Source organism: Rutidosis leptorrhynchoides, chromosome 2, assembly GCF_046630445.1.
Source record: "Rutidosis leptorrhynchoides isolate AG116_Rl617_1_P2 chromosome 2, CSIRO_AGI_Rlap_v1, whole genome shotgun sequence".
Taxonomy (NCBI): domain Eukaryota; kingdom Viridiplantae; phylum Streptophyta; class Magnoliopsida; order Asterales; family Asteraceae; genus Rutidosis; species Rutidosis leptorrhynchoides.
In genome coordinates, this window is record NC_092334.1 from 295346076 (window position 1) to 295372970 (window position 26895).

The 26895-nt window shown below is 31.4% G+C and overlaps 1 protein-coding gene across 1 annotated transcript; it reads right to left on the reverse strand.

Annotated features, from left to right (window-relative positions):
- Nucleotides 1–7035: 7035 nt before the first annotated feature.
- LOC139888718 (uncharacterized) lies at nt 7036–8330 on the reverse strand. Its single transcript, XM_071871711.1, has 3 exons — nt 7679–8330; nt 7545–7597; nt 7036–7326 (listed from the first exon to the last, which is right to left on the reverse strand). The coding sequence occupies exons 1-3, from the start codon at nt 8328–8330 to the stop codon at nt 7036–7038; spliced, it is 996 nt and encodes a 331-aa protein (XP_071727812.1).
- Between the last annotated feature and the right edge of the window lie 18565 nt (nt 8331–26895).

Here is a 26895-nt window from a genome sequence, read left to right on the forward strand (position 1 = left end):
TATTTTCAAAAATCATTCACTCGATCTTCATCGATCTTTTTCCAACTCGTAATCTCCGAAATATGAAAATTTTGTTACCAAAATTTTACATACACTGTTTTACTGGGCGATCCTCTCGAAATTTTATAAAATAAATTTATTTACTTCCATTCGTGCAAATTTAAAAAAAAAATCGTATATGTTTACAAAAAAAAAGTAAATAAAATTTACCTTTACTTATTTTGACTAGTACATATAAAATTATACTCTCACTCTTTTTCAATCAATTCTTTTATTCAAAAGATATTTTACATGTTGTACATAACTCTAGTTTTACTAAGAACTTCGCTTCCTTTTTAAATTGTTACCTTAAACGACTCGAACTTCTATAAAATTTTCATTACTTGTTTATATAAAATTTTCGTATTATTCTACACCATGTAGTAATCACAATTCCTCTTACCCTTCGAAACTTATCATTAAGTTCATCATTCAAAACTCTATGTTCTCGTCAACTTTTCCCCTTTTGAGGTTGACCGTTGAGAGGATTATACTTCTAATATCTCACGGTTAAACCACAACACCCTCGTGAACATCAAATCTATAATTCTATATTTTGTGGTACAAGAAAATTTTTTTTTGGGAGATTTTCTCACCTAGTGAAAACTATTCCTATACCCAATGATTCCCATTTCTTCTCATCCGCACTTAAACTCATAAGTGAATGATAGATCGACTTGCCATAGGTGCAAGAACGTCTAACTCGATCAGAGATCACACCTCCCATACGATTTCCTTTTAGTAATGGGAATCTAAAATCCTCGCTATCCTCTTTAAAGGAGATACCTTAAATGTATATGACATTTATTTGTTTACTCCAAATATCCCTCCTCGTTGGTTGCAACTAGATGATTATCCTAGATAAGGGTTCGACCTCTGTTTCGACCTAACGGAAATCGTAATCATAAAGTTACATTCGACAGTGTGCCTCCAAAATTTCTTCCGAGGATAAGTTCACATGTATTGTATATATTGGACAACATCTTTTCCACAAGACCATTTTTGAGGGCAACTTAGTAATCATGGATTGCTTTGCATATAAGCCAGATTAATGACCCCTCGGCTGGCATCTCATTTTGCCTCCCTTGAAAATCATAGGCATCATGCCTATGGTTAATCTTCTGGAACTAAAATCTAAACACCAACTATATCAAACACAAGCCATGCATCAAACTACATGGCCAAAATCTCCACGTACTCCTATCTGTTTTTCTGCCCAAGTATTGTGGCATAAACACTCGAGGTTTAGAGCCTAGTAATGTTCATGCCGCGTTTCATGCACCCAGCTTACTGAAAAGCTTGTATGACATCTTCATCCCTTTTGAGAAAACTTAGTCAGGTGACACTCATATTATTCCTTTGAACGACCTCTGCATTGATAATAAAATACACTACATAGAAGAACCTATATAAGCTATGGTTCATAAGATTCAAACGCTTAGTACAGGGCAATATTTCCTATTGTTAAGATCCGTTGGAATTCACGAAAAGGCCCCGAGTATACCTGGGAATGTGAAGACCAGATGAAGCAAAAATATCCACATCTATTCTCAACAGTTGATGCATTCGAGAAGTCTTCCTAAAACTTCGGGATGAAGTTTAAATTAACGGGGAGGTACTATAACAACCCTCACTTTTCCATTCTGAATTTACCAAATTTCTCTTAGGGTTTCATTGTCTTATTGAGTATACTATCATTAGGGTTGTTATCCGTTCCTAATTAATAATCATAATTAATACTTTAATTTATTAATTAAGACCCAAACCCTAATACAATTTGATATTTAATACTAAACCCTAACCCTAAAATATAAACTATAAGTATTAATGTGACATTATATAACTATTGGAACCAAATTTGAAATTTAAAAATGTTAGCGACTAATAACTAAAATAAAATGTAATCTTAAATATAAAAAAAAATTATAGAAGTATTAATGCCGAAAAAAAATAATAATAATATATATATATATATTTAAAAAAATCGGTTATATTTAAAAAAAAAAAGAGAAGCTTGATCCATAAGTCACTCCTAATCCTAGTCTAATACCAATTCAAGAGCTTGATCACCAAGTAATCCTTAGAATTCTAATGGGATTAGGACTACTAAATACACCCTATATAAAGCCTCATGTTTTCCCAAATTTTAGCATCATAATTAAATCCTTTTCCCTTGTGTTTTGGTCGACTATTTCTGCAGTCCAAATCATCTCCCTTTTGTTGCTTTAGTCGACATGATACACCTCCCCATCACTACCTCTTTTGTCGACCAAACAGGCCTTCCACAAGCCTGCAATTCGACCACCGGTTTCAGCTCACCAGCAGCCACCTTCACAGCTTTTTAGTCGACACATCAACCCTCTCCAAACCTGCTGCGAGTCGACATTCAAACCCATCCAACACAGCCCCTAAAACATCCCATTTGATCACCTCCTGCAGCCTACAATTTGCCATTTATTCTGCTGTTGTTCAGCTTCTGTTTCAACATCCAAACAGTCCATCATCAAACCATAGTTGCTGCTCGATACTTGCTGAGTTGCTGCTTGTTTTCGTGATCAAAACAGTCCCTTAAAACGATCTCATTGTTGCTGCATAGTTGCAGCTGTACCTGCTGAGTCTGCGAGTTAAAACAGCCCAAGAAAACTTGTTTTAGGTCGTCCTTGCTGCTGCTGGTTTCTGTTCCTTATTCGCATAATCATCATCATCATAAGCCTTGGTCTTTAATCCCTAAGGTATACCTAATAAACCCTAGTTTAATCTTGTTTTAATCTATTACTTTTAAGATGATAACAAGTATTATGTTTAAGTATTATTAATGAATTATGAATATGAATGAATAAATATAATGAACATGATTAGTTTATGAACTAATGAAAAAAAAAGATAAAAGTATGATAAAAGATCATGGTTAAGCTAAAAGTAATAAAGTTATTATGATTATAAAGTGTTAATAATTTGTAAATTAATAGGAATGTTAGAAATTATAATTAATAAGTATTATGATATGGTGCATGAAAGATTATGATTATGATTAACATGAACAAGTATTATGAATATTTGAAGATGTTAAAAAAATAATAATAAAAGATTGAATATGGTTTGAAAAAGTAAAGTATGAATCTTGTATGAATAATTATAATAGTTATGGATAAGGTTAAAAGTATGATTATGAAGTATTAATAATTTGTTAATTATTAATAATAAGGATTATGGTTAATGAGATTAGGAATTATGATTATGATTATGATAGTAAAGAATGTACGATGAATTATAAGTATATAAGAATGTTAAAAGGGTATGATTTTATGTGATGTTGATTAATAATTAATGATATATAAACATGCATGCTTGCATGCATACGTATGTATGTACGTGTATACTTGTAGATATATGTGTGTGTATAGTAAATATATACATACATGTATATGTGTGTGAATATATGTATGTATATGTACGCGTGTTGTGTGTATGAATGTTCATTATGTAAAGTTATATAAGTTAGTAAACATAATAATGAAAAGTAATAAGTATATGTATATGTACCATCTTACACTATTATATATGTAACACATACAGCTAATATATATATAAATATATATATATATATATATATATATATATATATATATATATACCATATAGTTATGAATACATACATGTATAATAATAGTAAAGAATATATATATGTATGTATCACATAGTAGTATATTTATATATGTAACATATAATGATAAGTATACATAATAGTTGATTAAGGTAAATAATAATACTATTTTTAGTATAACTTATACACTTAATTATATATTAACACTTAACTTACACTAAGTATATTATCACTTATATAAATATAATTTTCTCGAAAACGGCCACTGTTAATATAGATTGCTATATTAATAAACAAACTTTATGTCTATTAGACATTAACCAATCGAACTTAATATCTCTAGGTTGAGATCTTCTTGTTTAACACTTCGATCATATAACTTGCGTGGAATATCTATCTGCTATTAAGGTGAACTTCATAGCCCCTCTTTTTACAATTTCTTAACTGTTTTATAAACTTTGGGGTGAGACACATGCTTATTTTTAAACTGTTTTTATGAATAGACGCAAGTACTCAAATTTTATCCATTACATGTTGTTTGTTAACAATAACGGTCACTGCTAATATAATTCGTTATATTAGTAAACATACTTTGTCTGTTGACAATAACGGTCACTGCTAATATAATTCGTTATATTAGTAAACATACTTTGTCTGTTGACAATAACGGTCAATGTTAATATATTCATTATAGTAATAAACAAACTTTATCAGTCACTGTTAATATATTCATTATATTAATAAACAAACTTTATCGGTCACTGTTAATATATTCATTATATTAATAAACAAAATTTATCGGTCACTGTTAATATATTCATTATATTAATAAACACACTTCATTCTATTGATTGATTTTATACGGTCACTGTTAATATATTCATTAAATTAATAAACACACTTCATTCTATTGATTGATTTTATATCAGTCAACCCTAAACTAAATCTTGTGGTCTAAAAACTTGTTATAACTATTAAACCTATGTTGTTCACTTAACCATTTATGGTTGACTCTTTTAAGCATATTTGTCTCAGGTACTTAGATATGTTGCTTCCGCTGTAGAACTCTGCTGTTACTTAGAAGTCAAGCCGAGCACTGGGACCAGAGTTAACATCCGCGTCAATGGCGATTTTGGCGGGGTGTTACATTATTGCTCCATCATCTTCAACCCCTGTTGCTAGCTGAGTCGATGTCATGCCCTCTACTTGGGTGCTGATACTGAACAACAATCGATATGTTGACATTCAAGTGGATAACCTGTCTTTAATTCTGACCATTTCTAAGCGCACCGCGCTTGAGCAGAATCTATACATGCAGGGGTGCGCTCCTGCTGGTATTATTCAAGAGTTGGAGAAATGACACCAGAGTAGAAGTTGAACTTTGACACGCAGCTTTCGTTCATGACATGGGCAATGGACTGCGATAGGTTAAGTACTGAGCGCACCCATCGTGATAGTCTTCACTTGACTGGGCAGCTACAGAAGAGAGTGCAGCTTTTGAAAACCCAGTTGAAAGTGGCCAATGAAGCATTGAAAACAGATGAGGCCACTGTTGAATCCTTGAAAAAGGAAAAAGTTGATTTGTTGTCTTCACAGGTCGACTACGAGGAGGAGAATAAGGTGCTCAGGGAACGGCTTACTGTTTCCAACTCCAATCTTGATTTTCTCACCTTCAAGAAAAATGATCTCACCGCGCCGGTTGACGAAGCTACTGCAGGCCGTGATGCCATGTGACAGAATTAGACAAATCTAAGGGTCGCGCTTCTAACGTTGCCACCCATGTTCTTGGCGCTTCCATCGTTACATAGCTTTACACTCAAGATCTCAAAGCAGCCAAAGCACTTGAGAGGGTGAGGTTCTGGGATCTAATCTCGAAAAACATTGAAGTTCCCTCTGTCATTCCTTAGATCAATACTAACCAGCTTGAAGACAACGCTTATGAGAGAGTAGTCGAATCCAGCAAGGAGCTAAAAAACATCACCATCCATCCCCTTGTGAATGCAATCTCCGATCCTGTAGTTTCGGTGCATGATCTTGCTAAAATGAATTTGTAAGTTTGCAATCCATTACTCGTAGTGTGGGGTCACAGGATGCGCTCGGTAAGGCGTCATGTGATGTTCTTTTTTGCATGGAGCGTGGGGGTCTTGGGTGCACCATGAGCAGACTTCGTTAGCTGCATTTGGCCGCTTGCGCACACTACTCCTAGGGGGTGTACTTGTTATGAGTGTGCTTCATGAGGTGATTTTAACACTATGGGCGCGCTCTCCACCTTTTAGTTTTATTTTTCCTTTCCTGTTCACATGGAGTAATCCGATTGCTGCGGGCGAGGGTTCGAAGGATTGTTACCATTAGTGTAGGGAAACGTTACCGATGAGCCACCCTTTACTTTTCTGTTCGTAGTTTAAATTTCAATTTCATTATAATGTCCTGCGCACTAATGTTTGCGCTCTATGCACCTCTTTTGTAATAGTACAATTTAGTCAATGTAATGCTTTACATCTTTTGTTTCTATAAGTAAAGTAACTAAATATCATTCCTTATCATATTGTTCGCGTCAATAGGCATTTTAAGTTCTTACAACTTAAATATTTGTTTGCATACAAGCCAATATATACTTGTTTATACTCCAAATTTAATAATGCTAACTGATGCTACACTATTGTGCACATAGTCGACGCTTTTCATTGCATTACTAAGTAAAACATCTAGAGTCTTCCAAGTGACCCAACACTTAGGTTAATGGGCAAGCAACCCCAATGTTTGTCATTTATAGTCATGACTTGCAGTCGTCTAGTCTGCGAGAGTGCATTGGTCTAGACAAAACAATGTCTGTTACCCACCCTAAAATCTAGCCTTGTAACTAAACAGGTTTCTGCCATGCGGGAGCTAGAGATCATCCCTTAAGGAGGATGGATGCACGTAATTGCTATCATATTGTGCATCGAAATGTAACAAAACACTTCTATTCAAAAAATTAAATTTATTTATTGTAAAATATCAAATCCATAAGCCATATCCAAATGACAACTTATTACAACCATGAAAGAAATACGAAATGTCTTACAAGTAAATAAATTTTTTTTTAAGTAAACTAAAAAATCCAAGTGCTTAAAAGAGCGGGGGTGATCAATACCTGGTGCTGTAGCCTGACAATTATATGTAACATCTTTTCAAATTGGTTACATGCCAACTACGAGGCACTCGTTCTCCATTAATTTTTGCTAGGATATAAGATCCCATTGCACTTGTGCTAATAACTTCATAAGGGCCTTCCCAGTTGGGCCCAACTTCCTAGTATTCTCTGATCGACTTGCCTTATTGTTGTGCCATACATAATCCCCAAATCTGAATGACATTGGCTTGACGCGCTTATCATAATACTTAGAGATTTTCTATTTGTTGACGGCTTCACGTATGGCTGCTATCTCTCTGCGCTCCTCTAGCATATTTAGGTTAGCCCGCAAGCCTTCATCATTACTTGACTCATTAAAGCTTCGCATGCGCTTCATTGGAACCAACAATTCAGCGGGGATTCCAGCCTCCATTCCGTAGATCAAGCTGAATGACGTTTCACCCGTGCTATTCTTGTGAGTAGTGCGATGCTCCCACAAAACTTTTAGGAGCTCATCAACCCACTCATTTCCATACAAGCCCAAAGCGCTTTTATTCCCCTCACGATATCTCTGTTCGTTACTTCACATTGTTCATTTTCCTGTGGGTGAGCGACTGAAGTAAAAGATTTCTTAATATTCAGTTCTCGACACCATGTCCTAAAGGGCTCGCCCTCAAACTGAGTGCCGTTTTCACTAATAATTTCATTGGGGATACCAAACCTGCACACATTATCTTCCCAAAAGAAGTTTCAAATGTGCCTGCTAGTAATTGTTGCCAATATTTTTGCCTCCACCCATTTAGTGAAGTAATCGATTGCTACCACCAAGAATTTTATTCCTCCTGAGCAAGCAACAATAGTGTAAATACTGTTAAAGCACGTATATTGTGAAGTATTACACAAGTGTATTATTTCATGCATACCTGAGCACGCAGTAATTGGACCGACAATGTCGATGGCCCACTTACAAAATGGCCATGCAGTCATTATCGGTATCATAGGGTGTCGCGGTGCTCGACTTATTGGTGCGTGTTGTTGACACGATTGGCATGCCCTTACAACTTCTGCTGCATGGTTATGGATGGTGGGCCAGAAATACCCTATGCACATCACTTTTGCAGAAATAGTTCTATATCTTGAATACAAGGCAAAATACCCCTCATGAACCTCTCGGAGCACCTCCTTCGCCCGATTCTGACCAATGCACAACACGCTTGGCCCCAGGTAAGACTTCCTGTACAATATGCCTTCAATTAACACGTACATGGGGGCTTTCACGTGAATCATTCGTGCTTCTTTTACGTCTGCCGGAAGCTCACTCTCAATTAAGAATTTTACCAACGATGTCATCCAATTTGGGTCTTCGTCTTCGATGGGCGCAATGGTTAGCTTCTCATCAATCGATTTCTCCATTAGCACTTCAACCCATACATTCTTTAGCAGATGATAAAAGGTTAAGGCGGCCAATTTGCTGAGCGCGTCTGCTTTCTTGTTTTGTCCCCGGGGTAAATGCATCAGTCGGAATACATCAAATTCATTTCCTAATTTGTGCACCAGTTCCAAGTATCGCTGCATAGAGGCATCATGCGCATCAAATGAGATGACCCGTCCTAATCCATAAGAACGATTACAATAACATATGATTACATTGCGAGGTATTTGACCTCTATATGATACATTTTACAAACATTGCATTCATTTTTAAAGACAAACTTTCATTACATCGAAATTTGATAGGCATGCATACCATTTCATAATATCCAACTAAAAATGACCGAATATGTCATTTGCTTAATCAATCTTTAATGAACTTAATGACTTGAATGCAACGTCTTTTGAAATATGCCATGAATGACTCCAAGTAATATCTTTAATTTGAGCAAATGCATAGTGGAAGATTTCTTTCAATCCTGAGAATAAACATGCTTTAAAGTGTCAACCAAAAGGTTGGTGAGTTCATTAGTTTATCATCAATATTCATTTTCATCATTTTTAATAGACCACAAGATTTCATATTTCCATTTCTCATAAACATCATGCATGCATAAAGCCATCTTCATAAAAATCATTCATATGGATTGAACACCTGGTAACCGACAATAACCATAATACATAGAATATCCCCACAAACATCGACGTCTGTATAATAATAATCTCGAAGTACTAAAGCCATCCATAGAGATGAATGGGGGTTGTTAGGCCCAATAGATCTATCTTTAGGATTTGCGTCAATTAGGGGCCATTTCCCTAATTCTTAGGTTACCAGACTTGAAGGGCGATATTCGATTTCGATAATCCAACCATAGAATGTAATTTTCGAGTACTTGTGTCTATTTCATCAAACATTTATAAAACATCGCATGTATTCTCAATCCCTAAAATATATATTGCAAAAGCATTTAAAAGGGGAGTAATGAAACTCATGATACTGTATTTCGTAGTAAAAAATACATATGACGGCATTGAACAAGTGCAAGGTTGGCCTCGGATTCATGAACCTATATTAAGTATATACATTTATATGCTGGTCAATATTTATCTAACAAATTAGGTCAAGTCGTTGTGTATCACAATCCTAATGCTCGAGATTCTCATGCAAAAGTCAACAAAAGTCAACTTGACCCAAAATAATTTCCAAAATCTATACATGTTTATTATTTAACATAAATATAGTCGTTTTATATATTTCAATATATTTATCAGATTCTATTAGAATAAATAATACAAGTCATTTATTAATAAATAAAAATTTATATTAAAATTTAAATATGATAAAAATACAATTTTATATATCTTAAGTACTAAAATTTATAACGTTCACTTAATATCATAAAACATAGGGTATGTATTATTGATGTAATTATATTACGTGTGGTAAAATATCTTTGTATCACATAATCATTTGATAAAATAATTTTGATAATAATAATAATAAGTAAAAGTTGTATTATTTTGTAATAATAATAATTATTATTATTATTCTATTCTACTAATAATAATAACAATATTTATATTTACTAATGATGATATTAATTATGATAAAATGATAATTCTAATCATGATAATTTTAATAATAATGATACTTTTCAATATTAATAGTAATAATAATAATATTTTATAAATATAATAATTCTATTCAAAATGATAAAATTTATAATAATAATAATAATACTAAAATGATAATAATAATGATATTTTATAATAACAATAATATTTCTATTAAAAATGATAATTTTAATAAGAATGATAGTTTTAATATTAATAATACTTTTACTAATAATAATAATGATAAAAATAATGAAAATGATGTTTTTACCTAAATCAATATCTTACAATATTATAATTTCATCATGATACTTATACTCATTATTTCATAGTCGATTTGTTTAATAGATTTTAGTCCTCTTATATATCGCATTCATAATAATGATAATAATGACAATCAAAATAATTAGATGATACTAATATTAGTTTTAATGATAATGATACTAATAAGTATTATGATAATACTAATAATTCTAATAATAATAATAATAATAATAATAATAATAATAATAATAATAATAATAATAATATTAATAATAACCTTAATAATAATAACGATAGTAATAATAATAACAATAACAGTTTTTAATAATTATACTTATAATAATAATAATAATAATAATAATAATAATAATAATAATAATAATAATAATAATAATAATAATGATAACGACCATAATAAGGACGATAGTAATAATAATCATTTTAACAATAATAATACTAAAATTAATAATAATTTAGTTGACCATATCTTTTAATCCGTTCATCGAAATCGCACGATTTCTAAATGAAAGTTATTGATTTTTCGTTAGCTTTCCAACGACATGCATATCATATACCTTATCCTAGTAGCATAGGTATTAAATTCATGATCTATCATAGACTATTTAATGACGAAATTTAACATACAAGCATGCATAATCATATCTACTCGAGCACTAGTCAGGGATACACTATAATCATATAAAATATAATATATGAGTGCTCTCACATATCAATATTGCGATTCAATATTGCAGGAAAATACATTGACGCGATGGAGATGATAAACAATAGATTGACCTCACGAGCATACCCGAACATTACTCATAACCTCCATAGCTATAACCCATAATTTTCTTAGCTCTATCCCGCTCGAAAAATCATTTTGAAAACATGCGAGCAGAACCTCGTCGTACTATTTTATGTATAATACTAATAATAATACTAATACTAATAATAATGATACTCCTTATCATAAGATTAATAATAATATTAATCTTAATATTAATAATAATAATAATAATAATAATAATAATAATAATAATAATAATAATAATAATAATAATAGTAATAATAATAGTAATAATAATAATAATATAAATATATAATACAAAGTAAAAGAGAGAGAGGTGGATAGATGTGTGTGTAAAAATCATAAATCGAACGAGTTTTATAATGTGGCCTGGGTTCTGACCCCATGCCATCGCATGGGTCTTCTTTGGTTTGGCCATGCGATCGCATGGCTAGCTGGGGTGGCTCAAATTCATTTAACCTCGTGCTGCCGACAGTTTTTAAATAATATTTTATATATAATATATTTAATTCATATAATTATATATATATTATATTATATTCCTTTGCACAGTTAATTTGTAAATTTAGTTTCGATAATTCGTTCGTTGTCGCTCAACATGTGTCTTGGTTCCGGTTTATCGAACATCGGCTCGTACGCTTAGAAAACTTGTTTTAATCGATATGCGACGTGTACCTTTATCAAAAAATAGGCTTAAATTGTCAATAAACTATATCACTCTATATGTAATTTGAACGTTTGATTGTTTTGGTTATTTGCTTCTAAAAATCAACGTTTCGTTATTTACTAATATATATAAAAATATTATTTTAAATCAAAGTGTTATATAACTAAGTTAATATTATATTTTATCACTTTGTAAAATATATATATTTTTATTTAGAAATATAAATTTATATATGTTAAAAATAATATAATATTTAGTTTCTCAAACTAATTATATTTCAAAGTTTATTATTTAGTTTAAAATCATTTTCATAATATAACATAAATTGGTATGAATCGTTTATATACTATCATTTACTCTGACTTCTCAAATATTCTAATTAACTTATTTAAATAACAATCGATTCAATAATCGAATACTAATATCGTTTATTAAATAATTCAAAATATATATATAAACATGTTTTTAATTACACGTTGAAAGTTAATGTTAAAACTATATCGTTTATAATATTATAAGCTATAATTCAAAATACTAATATTGTTTATTACACGTTTTTAATTCAAAATATATATATATATAATTAAATCACGGACCGTTATAATTTATAACTTGTCAAAAGGTTCTAAATTTTAAGATAACGTTAAAACCTTTATCCTTATTAAAATGACTTGGTAAAAATTTGTCAAAAGTGGTTCCAGACATTTATAAAGTTATATTCCTTTTTAGAGAAGACGTGACACTCAAATCATTGTATATAATTTCTAAAATTTAGAACAGTAAAAGATAATGAAAATAACTTTAATAATTTACTTCTTGACATGTTGTAAAATGTACAAATCTTTCGAAATATATCGTACTACGTTTTATATCTTTGAAACCATAATTATATGTACTTTATAGCATAAAACTTTAATTAGATTTTATATACATACTACATTATAAAACGTTTTAATAATAGAATTCTTTTAGGCTAAAAACGTTTTCGTACGTTTGAAAACTAATCAAATAACTATTATAAAATTTATTCTTCTAAAACTAGAGGAATATTCATTTGAGTCCATAAATTAAGTTGAGATTCAAGGGACCAATAAGAGCGCGACACGTGTCGCGAAAATCACATGTGATTGAAAAAAATTCAAAATTTTTTTTTGAAAAAAAAATTTTAAATTTTTTTTCGAAATTTAAAAAAAAAAAATTTTAATTTTTTTTTTTTTACAATCACATGTGATTTACCTGCACAATCGCATGTGATTGAATTGTACAATCACATGTGATTGGATTTGCCATGCATAATCACATGTGATTGGGTTTACAATCACATGTGATTGGGTTTACAATCACATGTGATTGACATGCATAATCACATATGATTTTGTTAAAAAAAATTCGAAAAAAAAAATTTTCGAAAAAAAAAATTTTCGAAAAAAATTAAAAAAAAAATATTTCAATTTTTTTTTACAATCACATGTGATTTTCGCGCCACATGTCGCCATCTCATTGGTCCCTTTGTTTTCAAGCAAATTTATGGATGCAAGTGATTACAACTCTCTAAAACTAATTATATTCAGATCACATAATCTATTACTAGAACTTATGTTTATTTTAAATCCTTATAAGTTTGTATTAATTTGGTTAATAAATCAAGTGTTACTATATCTATTAATTGTATTCGAAACCACTTATATATAAGCTCAATATACTTTGTCTATATATATATATATATATATATATATATATATATATATATATATATATATATATATATATATATATATATATATACACATTTCACATAACACGTTTTATTACGTAGACGTTTATCTATAACGAATAAGTATAATGTTATACGTTTAATATTTTGCTAACGTTTACAAGTCATAAAATAGATTTCCTAATATATTTACATGTCAATCAAACCGTTTAATGTTTTGTTAATATTTCTCAATTTAATAATCACACATATGTATATATTCATACATATCTATTTACACATAATTGTTCGTGAATGAATACATGAACACAGTTCAAAGTTTTTGAGATTTCAACATTACAGACTTTGTTTATCATGTCGGAAACATATAAAAATCAAGTTTAAATTTGGTCAAAAATTTCCGAGTTGTCATAGACCTACCCGTTAAAGAAATTTCGTCCCGAAATTTGATTGGGATAGTCATGGCTGACAATAAGTATGTTTTCATGACTCTTATGAGTTGGAAATTAGAGTTTTATCGTCATTAAGTAGTATGGATAAAATAATTTGTTTATGTGAAGAGTAAAAGTGAAGCTATTGCAAAAGAGTGAAATGAGTAAGTATAGATTCGTCATATCTTTTGACATAGATAGGATTGGTTTCTGGAGTTCAAGGGATTTAGAGAAAATATTGTAATAAGATTTGGTTCTTCGGTAATTAAAGAAATTAGGATCTTCTTTGGTTAAATGCAATAATCTATTTCGATTGCTCTGTCGGATGTTTCACTATAAATTTACCCCCTTTATTTCCTTACTTCCACATTTCTCATCTTCTATACTTTTTTCCCCAATTCATACTTCTAAAACATTTGTCAATATGCTTGATCCAGTTCTGATCCTTGATATGTTCCTAGCTGTTACAACAATTATCCTTCTTTTCCAACTCCCTCCGGAGGAATCTGTTTACTTCTATTTCGCTCTTGGGGTGGTGATTTTCATAATCTTTCCTTATATTTGTTTTTCCATAATTATTGACAACTACGATTAATGCTCTTTTCCGTTTGCTGCGATTTATACCCCCTTTCTATTTCGGAGCTTCATGTTTTTGTTTTCTTTTCGCAAGTAATGATCCAGAATATCCGAAAGGTAGTAGCACGATTTGATTTTTGTTTTCTTTTGCTGCGATTTATACCCCCTTATATTTATACCCCCTTTCTATTTTGCTGCGATTTATACCCCCTTATATTTGTTTTTGTTTTCTTTTCGAATTATCATAATATACAAAGTAGAAAGGAAAGGTAGTAGCACGATTTGATTTGTCAAATTACCAGAATATCCGAAAAAGACTGAATCATCATGAAAATATTTTCTTGATATGTTTGGAGATTAGGTAAAATATAAGAGTCATGTAACATGGCACATGATGACGTTATGGTCTGTGAATAATCATGTTCCATTAGAAACTCAGTATGAGTTACTGTAATATAATCACGTTGATCAAGTGTCATTATATTATACTAACTCATGGTTCAGTTCCTAACATTACTTCAAAAACATTCATGTTATAAATTTGAATTTTTCAGAATTTAGAAACTAACACAGTTTCATTTCTGATGTAATACAGATACCGGGAAGAGATAATTGATTTCAGATAAGAATAATTATAAAGATATCTTCAGAAATATCAAGGATATTTATAATGAAAGATACAATGATATCTTAGAATTTCTCACATCGATGGATGATGATGAAGATTTTTCCATAAAGTTTTAGAGTCAGGAGCAAGGTTTTCGATAATAATTTCAACAGACACTGAATCATTTAGATTCTTTGAAGGCAGATTTAGTCTTTGTGATTTGTCCACAGCCTTCTTCATGGTTTGCTCAATCCGTTTTCCAGTTCCAAACCTTCTCTTTTTCTGAGCTTTGCCAACACACTCTTCCTTATCATCGAATTTTTGACTATTACGGTTGTCTACCGTTTCTGCTGCTTCATTTAGCTTTTCCAATAATTCGGAGAACTAAATCATAGATTGGGGTGTTTTTCAGAAACTTCACATTCGAAGTATGTAAGTCTAGGAGATAGACGTCGTATGTACACATATAACTATTGGTGTAGACATGTTGCGAGATTTCAAAATACTGATTGCTGATTCCCAGTAATTGGCATGACAATTCTTGTTACAAGACGCGGATGAGTAATGATGGGGTTTCGATAAATATAGTGATTTTTCGAAAAGTCAAAGATCAATGAAGTTGTTGGTAACTTTATTGCTAATGTGGTGGAACATAAACGGTTCCCCGGTAATGATGGCGAAAGGGCAACGTATATATCGAGGTTATAATAAGACTGTTTCAACTGAAAAGTCGAGGTTGACTTGCTGGAGCTGTGACAAAACTGACTACTTTGGAAAGGGATTGCAAAGTTATTTTTTTTGGTAATAATTGACAAAGGAGCTGACACAGATATGTGTTAGTCTATGACTTTGGTTTCGAGAGTTCCTAGGTGTATTGCTATACGTGTAAATCCTTATTTCTGTTGATAACGTGAGGTTGGTTCATCCTCTCGATTGTTCATTGATTGATATGTCTTCAAGAATTTTGAAGGGTTTAATTGCAGATTGTCTTTGTTAATATATGTATGATGAAATCATCGGGAATCTTGAATGATACAAATATCTATCTGGGTTTTATGAATAAAAGTGATGTTCTAGCACAGTTTTGAATTCAAAGTATGTCTTAGAAAGATGCAGAAATCTAAGAGTGATGTCTTCTGTTAAATCTTGACTTGGATTTTGATTTGTCAAAATCTAGAATATGTAATCAAATTTGGATGAGAATGGTTGTTCTGATTTCTATGTAAGAATGTATATCGTTGTGAAAGTAGTGAGTATAGTTAATGATTTCTGGATCAGAATCGAGGAATGTAACATATTAATTGTGAATTTATATATCTCTCGGGTATTACCTACCCGTTAAAAAAATTTCACATGTAATATTTTGTACAAGAGAATTTTATTACAGTATTTATGAAAATATATGCATATTTTCTTCAGATGTAATACAAATTTAACGAGTTAATATTAAATTAAACTCATTTGATTTTCGGTTGGAACTAGAAATGGATAATCTCTAACATTAGAGATTACATATTCTTCACAAGGTATTTTACTAATGTGATCAATACTTCATTATTTTTTCTTATTGATATTCCTCGGTGAATGATGTTAGTGTTCCTGGAATCCTTGCGAACTTCGCAGTAAACGAATGATGATTTCTAGAAAGTTTCAAGTATATCGAAAATGAAAATGTAAAATCAAACATTTATTTGAGTAATACATTTGATTTATTATGAAATGGAATCTATTAAGTTGAAACAAAGATTATAGTTAATGATCGTTAAGTTATTAGTAATATGAATTATGAAGCGACTCGTCCTAATCCATCTGGACGAATAAATTACATTTGGTTACATCGCGGGGTACTTAACCTCTACATGATACATTTTACAAACATTGCATTCGTTTTTAAAAGACGAACTTTCATTACATCGAAAGTTGACGGCGTGCATACCATTTCATAATATATTCAACTATAATTTACATAGTAATAATCTTGATGAACTCAATGACTCGAATGCAACGTCTTTTGAAATATGTCATGAATGACTCCAAGTAATATATCTAAAATGAGCATATGCACAGCGGGAGATTTCTTTCATACCTGAGAATAAACATGCTTAAAAGTATCAACCAAAAGGTTGGTGAGTTCATTAGTTTATCGTAAACAATCATTTCCATAATAGACCACAAGATTTCATTTCCATTTTTCATAAACATCATGCATGCATATAGCAATCTACATAAAAATCATTCATATGTTGAAAACCTGGAAACCGACATTAACAAAATGCATATAGAATATCCCCAAAACAGAACTCCATCTGTATAAATAACTCGAAGTACTAAAGCATACCATTTTCCAGTATGGGCGAGTCAGTGCCCGTAGATCTACCTTTAGGTTTCATGTCAATTAGGGTGTCTGTTCCATAATTCTTAGGCTACCAAGCTAAAAGGGTGATGTTCGGTATTCATAATCCAACATAGAATGTAATTTCGAGTACTTGTGTCTATTTTGTAAAACATTTATAAAAGCAGCGCATGTATTGTCAGTCCCAAAAATGTATATTGCAAAAGCATTTAAAAAGGGAGTAATGAAACTCACAATACGATATTTTGAAGTAAAAATATGCATACGACGGAACTGCACAATGCAGGGTTGGCCTCGGATTCACGAACCTATATCAAGTATATATATTAACACATATAATCACATAATTCCTCCTACATAATATTTATATATTAAGTGTTGTAGTTATATATATATATATATATATATATATATATATATATATATATATATATACTTTATTTATATTTTATATCTTCAGTTATATTTTATATATAGTTATTTTTTAAATAATCAATATTCATACATATATTCATACATATAGTTACAATATATATATATATATATAAATATATATATATATATATATATATATATATATATATATATATATATATATATATATATATAATTGGTATTATATCAAAAGTCAATAATTTGTTATATGTAATATTTTTATAATAAGGTTATTATGTTTGTAGTAATAATAATACTTTAATAATACTAATGATAATGATAATAATAGTGATAATAAAATAATGTAAATAAAATTTTATATAAAAATCATGTTAATGAAAATAATAATAATGATAGTAATAATGATAATAATAATGATAGTTATAATTTTAATTAAAATGTTAATTTTAATATTAATAATAATAACAACAATATAACAATAATAATAGTAATAATAATAATAATAATGAGTAATAAGTAAACTACCTCAAAGAAGTAGTCCTAAAAAAATGCCCAAGTCCGGGTTTGAACCCGCGACCTCCCGCTAACCCGATAACATCCTTAATCACTCCTTTGATCACGCTTTTTCTGATTAAATCCCCATAAAATTTCTATTTAGCTTATATGTTTCTGTTTCCCTAATTCTTCTCTTCCTAATCAATATTGATTCGGATCATCATCAAGTACATCATAACCCATAATCATCAGCAATATCAAACGTATCACCACATCATGATCATCTTTAACATCATCATCATAATCATTGTCAAACTTAAAACCGTACCCATCATCATCATCCTCTCATCATCCACTTCATGATCATCAGCATACATAACATCATTCTTTATCATCAAAATCATTTTCATCATGATCACCATCGATTTATCGTCACCTTATATTGTTAAACATCATCTTCATCAACGTGCATCATTTTCATCTTTTCAGCTCATCACCACAATTACATTACACCATCATCGTCATTATTATATCAACATCAACGTCCTTACTATAATCTCTATCATTAACATTATCATCACATATGTCACCATTGTTTTCATCATATATCATCATCATCGATTATTATTTATGTATCACAGAATCATTGATCATCATGCATCAATATCATCAATTCATTTTTTACATCCTAATATCTAAAATTATGTTGTTGGGTCTCACTGGCGACAAGAAACAGCAACCCAAATCCAACAACCCAACTAATTTATTTAGTCCAACAAAGAAAAAAAAAAGCTCATTTATTTAAAAGAAGTCCAACAAAGAACAAAACCCAATTCTTATGGGTTTAGTGGAAAACAGATGGTGCGGTTTAGCTGTAGCAGATCACTTCATCAATCATCATCATATTACATCATCACCACATATCAACATAGAATAAGATCGTGCAGTAACGTTTTTAAAAAAAATTAACAGACGTGAAGCAGCAGGGTTTTGGGTCTTGATCAATATGACATCCGAAACAGCAACAGTAGCTATAATAGCATGCATGTAATATTGTTCGATGATGGTTTATTAACTGATTCAAAAACATAAAGCAATCAATTATGTTTTGGTTTCCTGGGTAATGACTGAAGCGTCAAGAAAAAAAATATTAACGATTGGATAACTTGTGGTTTGGTGTTTGTTGTGTTGTGGTTTTACGAAAAAAACACAACAACCTGGGTTTGGTTCGTTGGTTGTCTGCACTTGTTCGGAGAAACAGAAAAACAGTAGTGTGATTGTGTTTGTTTGGTGTTTATTAGTAGAAGATGTTCGATGGTGGTCGAATTGTATGGTTGTTGATGGTTAATTTACAGTTTTTATTCGAATAGAAATAAGAATATAGCAGCGACAGTTATGGTTGTTTTGCACAATAAGTTATGTATGTTTTGACATGAAGGTGTTGATTGATAACGGAGGTGGTTCGATGGTGTAAACGATGGTGGTTTACCGGTGGTCTTGTGGTGGGTAGTGATTGCTGTATCCTCGTCCAAATCAGTAATACACATTTTTTTTCTTTAGCTTTTGACTTTTGAATGTAATATGCAATATAATCTTATTATTAGACTATTAAATGCATTTAGGATTACTTTTCACGTAAGAATTAGGAATTGATAATTAGAAATAAGAATAGGATTGTGAATTTTTGTGTGAAAGAAAAATATGAATTGATGACTGTAATTGCAGGGTGTTACCTTCTTATTGGATATCCAGGGAAGCTCAATTTTAAAAGACCCGTGTATCATATAGATGATGGGTTACCACTCAAAAACTTGGTGATGGTTTAGTACAAAAAGAAGAAAAATTTAGATATGGTAGTGATAAAGGTGTGCCATGCACATATATGTATATATCATAATAGTTGATTAAGTCAAGAAAGTGAAATTAGTGGAATCCACTTTTTTAATTCATTGATCAATTGATTGAATCTTGGTCAACATGAATGATTAATTAAATTATATAATATAATAATAATATAAATTGAAAGAGAAACGTGTGAAACTATTAATTAGCTGTAACGACCCTGGAATTTCCAATGTTTATTTATTAATAATTATTATTATTAATACGTGTGATTAAACGAATGTACGTTATTACATTTACATGTTGCCATGATTGCCCGAACTTGACTTTTAAGGGCCCGAAACGTCTTTGTGACACCCGAAACTTTCACGAATAATATTTTTAGATATTATTTACATTCATGATTAAATTTATTAATCATTTTAATTAGCTAAGGCTATTAGTTAGTTACTTGGGCTTTAATTGGTTTAACTTGTGATTTATTTGAACTTGGGCTTTGTTAGTGTAATGGACTCATGTTATTGGACTTCCAAGCCCACCCTACACTAATAGTGGACTTAGTTAGCCCATACTACATGTAAGTATTAGTTTCAAAGTGTAACTAGTTAGTCATTTACAAAAGGAATCTAGTTATGTCTTAATCCCCATGCAAAGCCATCCTTTAACCACCTTTATGAACTTTTCATGCTTGTATCCACCAAACAACACCCTCCCCTCTTTGTGGGCTGCTGCAGGCCAAAATTTAGAGGCCTTGGGAGTGCCTTTTTGTGTCATTTTATGTAATACTACTTCACTTGTATAACCTCATTCAAACAAAAACACATACTTGCAACTCTTTTTCCTCTCTTTTCTCTCTAAACCTTGTAAGTAACTTGAGTTCTTCTTCTTCTTTTTTTTCTTTGTAAAACCGATTTCCTACATGCAAATCATCATCATCATTTGTTGTTCTTTGTTGTTAATGTTACTTGTCTTGTTAATTGTTGTTATTTACTTACATGTTTCAAGAATCTAACTTTCTAGTTTGATTCATCTTTTATCTTGTTTTAACAAGAACAATCAAGAACTAAACTCTCTAGTTTAGGTTCTACATATAAAGTTTCAAAGATTATAAAGTTCTTGTTGTTGAAATCATACTTGTAAGTCATGGAAGTAAACTTAAAGTTTACTTTACTTAAAGATCAACTTTGGTTGAATCTTTAAAGTATGAGCAACCCTTGAACTAATTACTTGTTTAATTAACTTGTTTCTTTATTTTATACACTTTAATTTCATGTAGTTAGTTTATATGGTCAAGTACTACAAGTTAGTCTTGATCTCATATTTCTTGAACAAATTAAGTTAACTTTGAAAGTTCAAGAACACACAAATAAGTTTTCCTTAAATATAACTTTGGATCTAGACTTTTGAGTCTTGGATCTTCAAGATCAAACTAAGAACTATGTTCTACTACTTATGATCTTGATTAGTTAGTTTACTTTCAAGTTTGTAACTTGTTATTAGCTTTAAAGTCCATGTATGTGTTAGATCTAAGACCTTGATGCAACTTTGGTTCATCAAACTTCATACAACTCTTAAGTGAGTTGTGCTTCATGTCTTAGACTTGCACATGGGTTATGATGGTCAAGACTTGGTTAAGATGATTTAGATACATCAATGAGTTGTACACTTGAAGCTATATGCATCAAGGATGAGAACCATGATGAACATCAAGCACCAAGACCACCGGAACCCTTTTAAACTCACTGTTCTGTCCAAAACCTACTGACCTGATGCTTCTGGAACAGACCAGTAGACCTGGGCTGTTCTAACCTTGATTTTTAGATAGAAATTTTCGAGTAGATAACTTTTCATATAGGACTCGTCTTAATCCGAGTTACGGTTTAGGATTTATGGCCCTCCGATCGTTACTATGTCCTTTAACGTTGTGCAGAAATTTCTGACCTACTCGCACTTAGACCGTCGCCACGGTCAAACCAAGACGAGTTTACTTCTGTAAATTTTACCACACTTAAGGGACTCATAGAAGGAGCCATGGCCACTGGTATCACCTTAATTCAGTAAGGGTAGAGGCCGTGGTGACTGATCGAAGTCAGCCTTTGTTTTAAACTACTTTCATAAACGAAACTTACTTTACGCCTTTTGTTTGATGATGAATGATGATGACCCTTAAGACCTTAAATACATACTTTTAAACCTATTAAGACGATTTACTGACTTAGTACTATTGGACTTAGGTTGAGTACTTCGGACCATTTACTTGCACACCTTTCCCGACTTCTACTTTACCGCTACATATCATTGTGAGTTATAGCATTCCCTTTTTACTTTAACTTATTTTGGGAACTGAGAATACATGCGGATTTTATGTTTTACATACTAGGCACGAGTACTTAAACTTTATATATGTGTGGGTTATATAACGGCAGAAACATTCCCTTTAGCTCGGTAACGTTTAATCATTGGTTTATGAACCGGTGAATGCGAATCTTAGATATGGATCCATAGGGTTTGACATCCCCACTCGGGCTAGTCGCGCTAGCAGTCAACGAGTGTTTAATACTTCATAAACATACGCACTCGCCAAGTGTACTTTCAGGGGGTATTTTAAACGTTAAGTTAGTTACCAAGTGCCCACGGTTAACATATACTTTATCATACTGTTTTGAAACGCTCTTTGTAGCACTGAAATCTCGGGGCCTACCTTACATACTGTTATACTTAAACTATAGCTCACCAACCATTGTGTTGACGTTTTTAAGCATGTATTTCTCAGGTGCTTGAGGTTGCTTCCGCTGTGTACTAGTCGTGCTGTAGAACCCGCTGCTTAGAGTTGTCCACGCATGAACTACTTTACTTTGCATTCAAACATTCGTACTTTTGTACTATGGCTTGTAACGACCATTGTGAAATGTCCCATTCTTATTGATTAAAAACGTTCCATATTACTTGATTTCGTTGCGAGGTTTTGACCTCTATATGAGACGTTTTTCAAAGACTGCATTCATTTTAAAACAAACCATAACCTTTATTTCATCAATAAAGGTTTAAAAAGCTTTACGTAGATTATCAAATAATGATAATCTAAAATATCCTGTTTACACACGACCATTACATAATGGTTTACAATACAAATATGTTACAACAAAATAAGTTTCTTGAATGCAGTTTTTACACAATATCATACAAGCATGGACTCCAAATCTCGTCCTTATTTAAGTATGCGACAGCGGAAGCTCTTAATAATCACCTGAGAATAAGCATGCTTAAAACGTCAACAAAAATGTTGGTGAGTTATAGGTTTAACCTATGTATATCAAATCATAATAATAGACCACAAGATTTCATATTTCAATACACATCCCATACATAGAGATAAAAATCATTCATATGGTGAACAGCTGGTAACCGACATTAACAAGATGCATATATAAGAATATCCCCATCATTCCGGGACACCCTTCGGATATGATATAAATTTCGAAGTACTAAAGCATCCGGTACTTTGGATGGGGTTTGTTAGGCCCAATAGATCTATCTTTAGGATTCGCGTCAATTAGGGTGTCTGTTCCCTAATTCTTAGATTACCAGACTTAATAAAAAGGGGCATATTCGATTTCGATAATTCAACCATAGAATGTAGTTTCACGTACTTGTGTCTATTTTGTAAATCATTTATAAAACCTGCATGTATTCTCATCCCAAAAATATTAGATTTTAAAAGTGGGACTATAACTCACTTTCACAGATTTTTACTTCGTCGGGAAGTAAGACTTGGCCACTGGTTGATTCACGAACCTATAACAATATATACATATATATCAAAGTATGTTCAAAATATATTTGCAACACTTTTAATATATTTTGATATTTTAAGTTTATTAAGTCAGCTGTCCTCGTTAGTAACCTACAACTAGTTGTCCACAGTTAGATGTACAGAAATAAATCGATAAATATTATCTTGAATCAATCCACGACCCAGTGTATAGGTATCTCAGTATTGATCACAACTCAAACTATATATATTTTGGAATCAACCTCAACCCTGTATAGCTAACTCCAACATTCACATATAGAGTGTCTATGGTTGTTCCGAAATATATATAGATGTGTCGACATGATAGGTCAAAACATTGTATACGTGTCTATGGTATCTCAAGATTACATAATATACAATACAAGTTGATTAAGTTATGGTTGGAATAGATTTGTTACCAATTTTCACGTAGCTAAAATGAGAAAAATTATCCAATCTTGTTTTACCCATAACTTCTTCATTTTAAATCCGTTTTGAGTGAATCAAATTGCTATGGTTTCATATTGAACTCTATTTTATGAATCTAAATAGAAAAAGTATAGGTTTATAGTCGAAAAAATAAGTTATAAGTCATTTTTGTAAAGGTAGTCATTTCAGTCGAAAGAACGACGTCTAGATGACCATTTTAGAAAACATACTTCCACTTTGAGTTTAACCATAATTTTTGGATATAGTTTCATGTTCATAATAAAAATAATTTTCTCAGAATAACAACTTTTCAATCAAAGTTTATCATAGTTTTTAACTAACCCAAAACAGCCCGCGGTGTTACTACGACGGCGTAAATCCGGTTTTACGGTGTTTTTCGTGTTTCCAGGTTTTATATCATTAAGTTAGCATATCATATAGATATAGAACATGTGTTTAGTTGATTTTAAAAGTCAAGTTAGAAGGATTAACTTTTGTTTGCGAACAAGTTTAGAATTAACTAAACTATGTTCTAGTGATTACAAGTTTAAACCTTTGAATAAGATAGCTTTATATGTATGAATCGAATGATGTTATGAACATCATTACTACCTTAAGTTCCTTGGATAAACCTACTGGAAAATAGAAAAATGGATCTAGCTTCAATGGATCCTTGGATGGCTCGAAGTTCTTGAAGCAGAATCATGACACGAAAACAAGTTCAAGTAAGATCATCACTTGAAATAAGATTGTTATAGTTATAGAAATTGAACCAAAGTTTGAATATGATTATTACCTTGTATTAGAATGATAACCTACTGTAAGAAACAAAGATTTCTTGAGGTTGGATGATCACCTTACAAGATTGGAAGTGAGCTAGCAAACTTGAAAGTATTCTTGATTTTATGAAACTAGAACTTTTGGAATTTATGAAGAACACTTAGAACTTGAAGATAGAACTTGAGAGAGATCAATTAGATGAAGAAAATTGAAGAATGAAAGTGTTTTTAGGTGTTTTTGGTCGTTGGTGTATGGATTAGATATAAAGGATATGTAACTTTGTTTTCATGTAAATAAGTCATGAATGATTACTCATATTTTTGTAATTTTATGAGATATTTCATGCTAGTTGCCAAATGATGGTTCCCACATGTGTTAGGTGACTCACATGGGCTGCTAAGAGCTGATCATTGGAGTATAGATACCAATAGTACATACATCTTAAAGCTGTGTATTGTACGAGTACGAATACGGGTGCATACGAGTAGAATTGTTGATGAAACTGAATGAGGATGTAATTGTAAGCATTTTTGTTAAGTAGAAGTATTTTGATAAGTGTATTGAAGTCTTTCAAAAGTGTATAAATACATATTAAAACACTACATGTATATACATTTTAACTGAGTCGTTAAGTCATCGTTAGTCGTTACATGTAAGTGTTGTTTTGAAACCTTTAGGTTAACGATCTTGTTAAATGTTGTTAACCCAATATTTATAATATCAAATGAGATTTTAAATTATTATATTATCATGATATTATCATGTATGAATATCTCTTAATATGATATATATACATTAAATGTCTTTACAACGATAATCGTTACATATATGTCTCGTTTAAAAATCATTAAGTTAGTAGTCTTGTTTTTACATATGTAGTTCATTGTTAATATACTTAATGATATATTTACTTATCATAGTATCATGTTAACTATATATATATCCATATATATGTCATCATATAGTTTTTACAAGTTTTAACGTTCGTGAATCACCGGTCAACTTGGGTGGTCAATTGTCTATATGAAACATATTTCAATTAATCAAGTCTTAACAAGTTTGATTGCTTAACATGTTGGAAACATTTAATCATGTAAATATCAATCTCAATTAATATATATAAACATGGAAAAGTTCGGGTCACTACACATTGTGGTCACGTACACTTATTATTTGCTTCTACTTAGTGAAGCATGCTTTTGAAATGTAAAACATTTGATGTCGGTTATGACATCAGCTTTTGATCATGAATGCAACTTCTTTAATTACAGCATATAGTACTTAACCTAGTAATGATCTTGTCGTTGATGATTCGTACACGATGGTTTTGTACGGGGTATCACATTTGGTATCAGAGCATTGGTTGTAGGGAATTAGGTTGCATTAGTGAGTCTAAGACCGACCCGAGTAGGATTCACTAATAGGACTAATCTACAACTTGCTAGTTTACTTGTTTCCGCTGAACTTACTGCATGCTGCTGCTTACTGTTACTGCTATATGCCGTATGCTACTACATGATTTCACTACTGCATGCTATTACTTGCTTTCGATTGCATGCTAGTTTCTTACGATTACTGATATTGCCATGCTACTTATTGTTATACATGATTTAAACTGTTGGCCTATTATTTGCTTGCTTTATGACATACTGACATGGAAAAATTTATTTTTCCTTGTTCAGATGTCGGATGTTCCACCTGCTGGCATTTCGGGCAGTACAGACTCAGACCCCGTCGCCCTACCTACTACTACACCTGCTGCTGCTACTGCCGATACACCGGCCCCGACACCCACTAGTGATCCCGGCACTTCTACTTCCGGAGCTGGTACTAGTGCACCTGCCCCAGTGTCTGCTCCCGGACCCCCGAGGTCACAGCCCCGCATTGGTGGTATTGAGATCCCCGCGGAGTTCGGGGAAGGGCCGTTTCGTAACCAC

Excerpts from the sequence above, each read along its gene's own strand:
- LOC139888718 (XM_071871711.1), bottom strand. The coding sequence starts at position 8,330 with ATGCAGCGATACTTGGAACTGGTGCACAAATTAGGAAATGAATTTGAT. Across the intron at positions 7,598-7,678 it reads TCCAATTACTGCGTGCTCAG|GAGGAATAAAATTCTTGGTG; the intron begins GTATGCATGAAA and ends TTGCTTGCTCAG. Across the intron at positions 7,327-7,544 it reads ACTTCACTAAATGGGTGGAG|AGATATCGTGAGGGGAATAA; the intron begins GCAAAAATATTG and ends AGTAACGAACAG.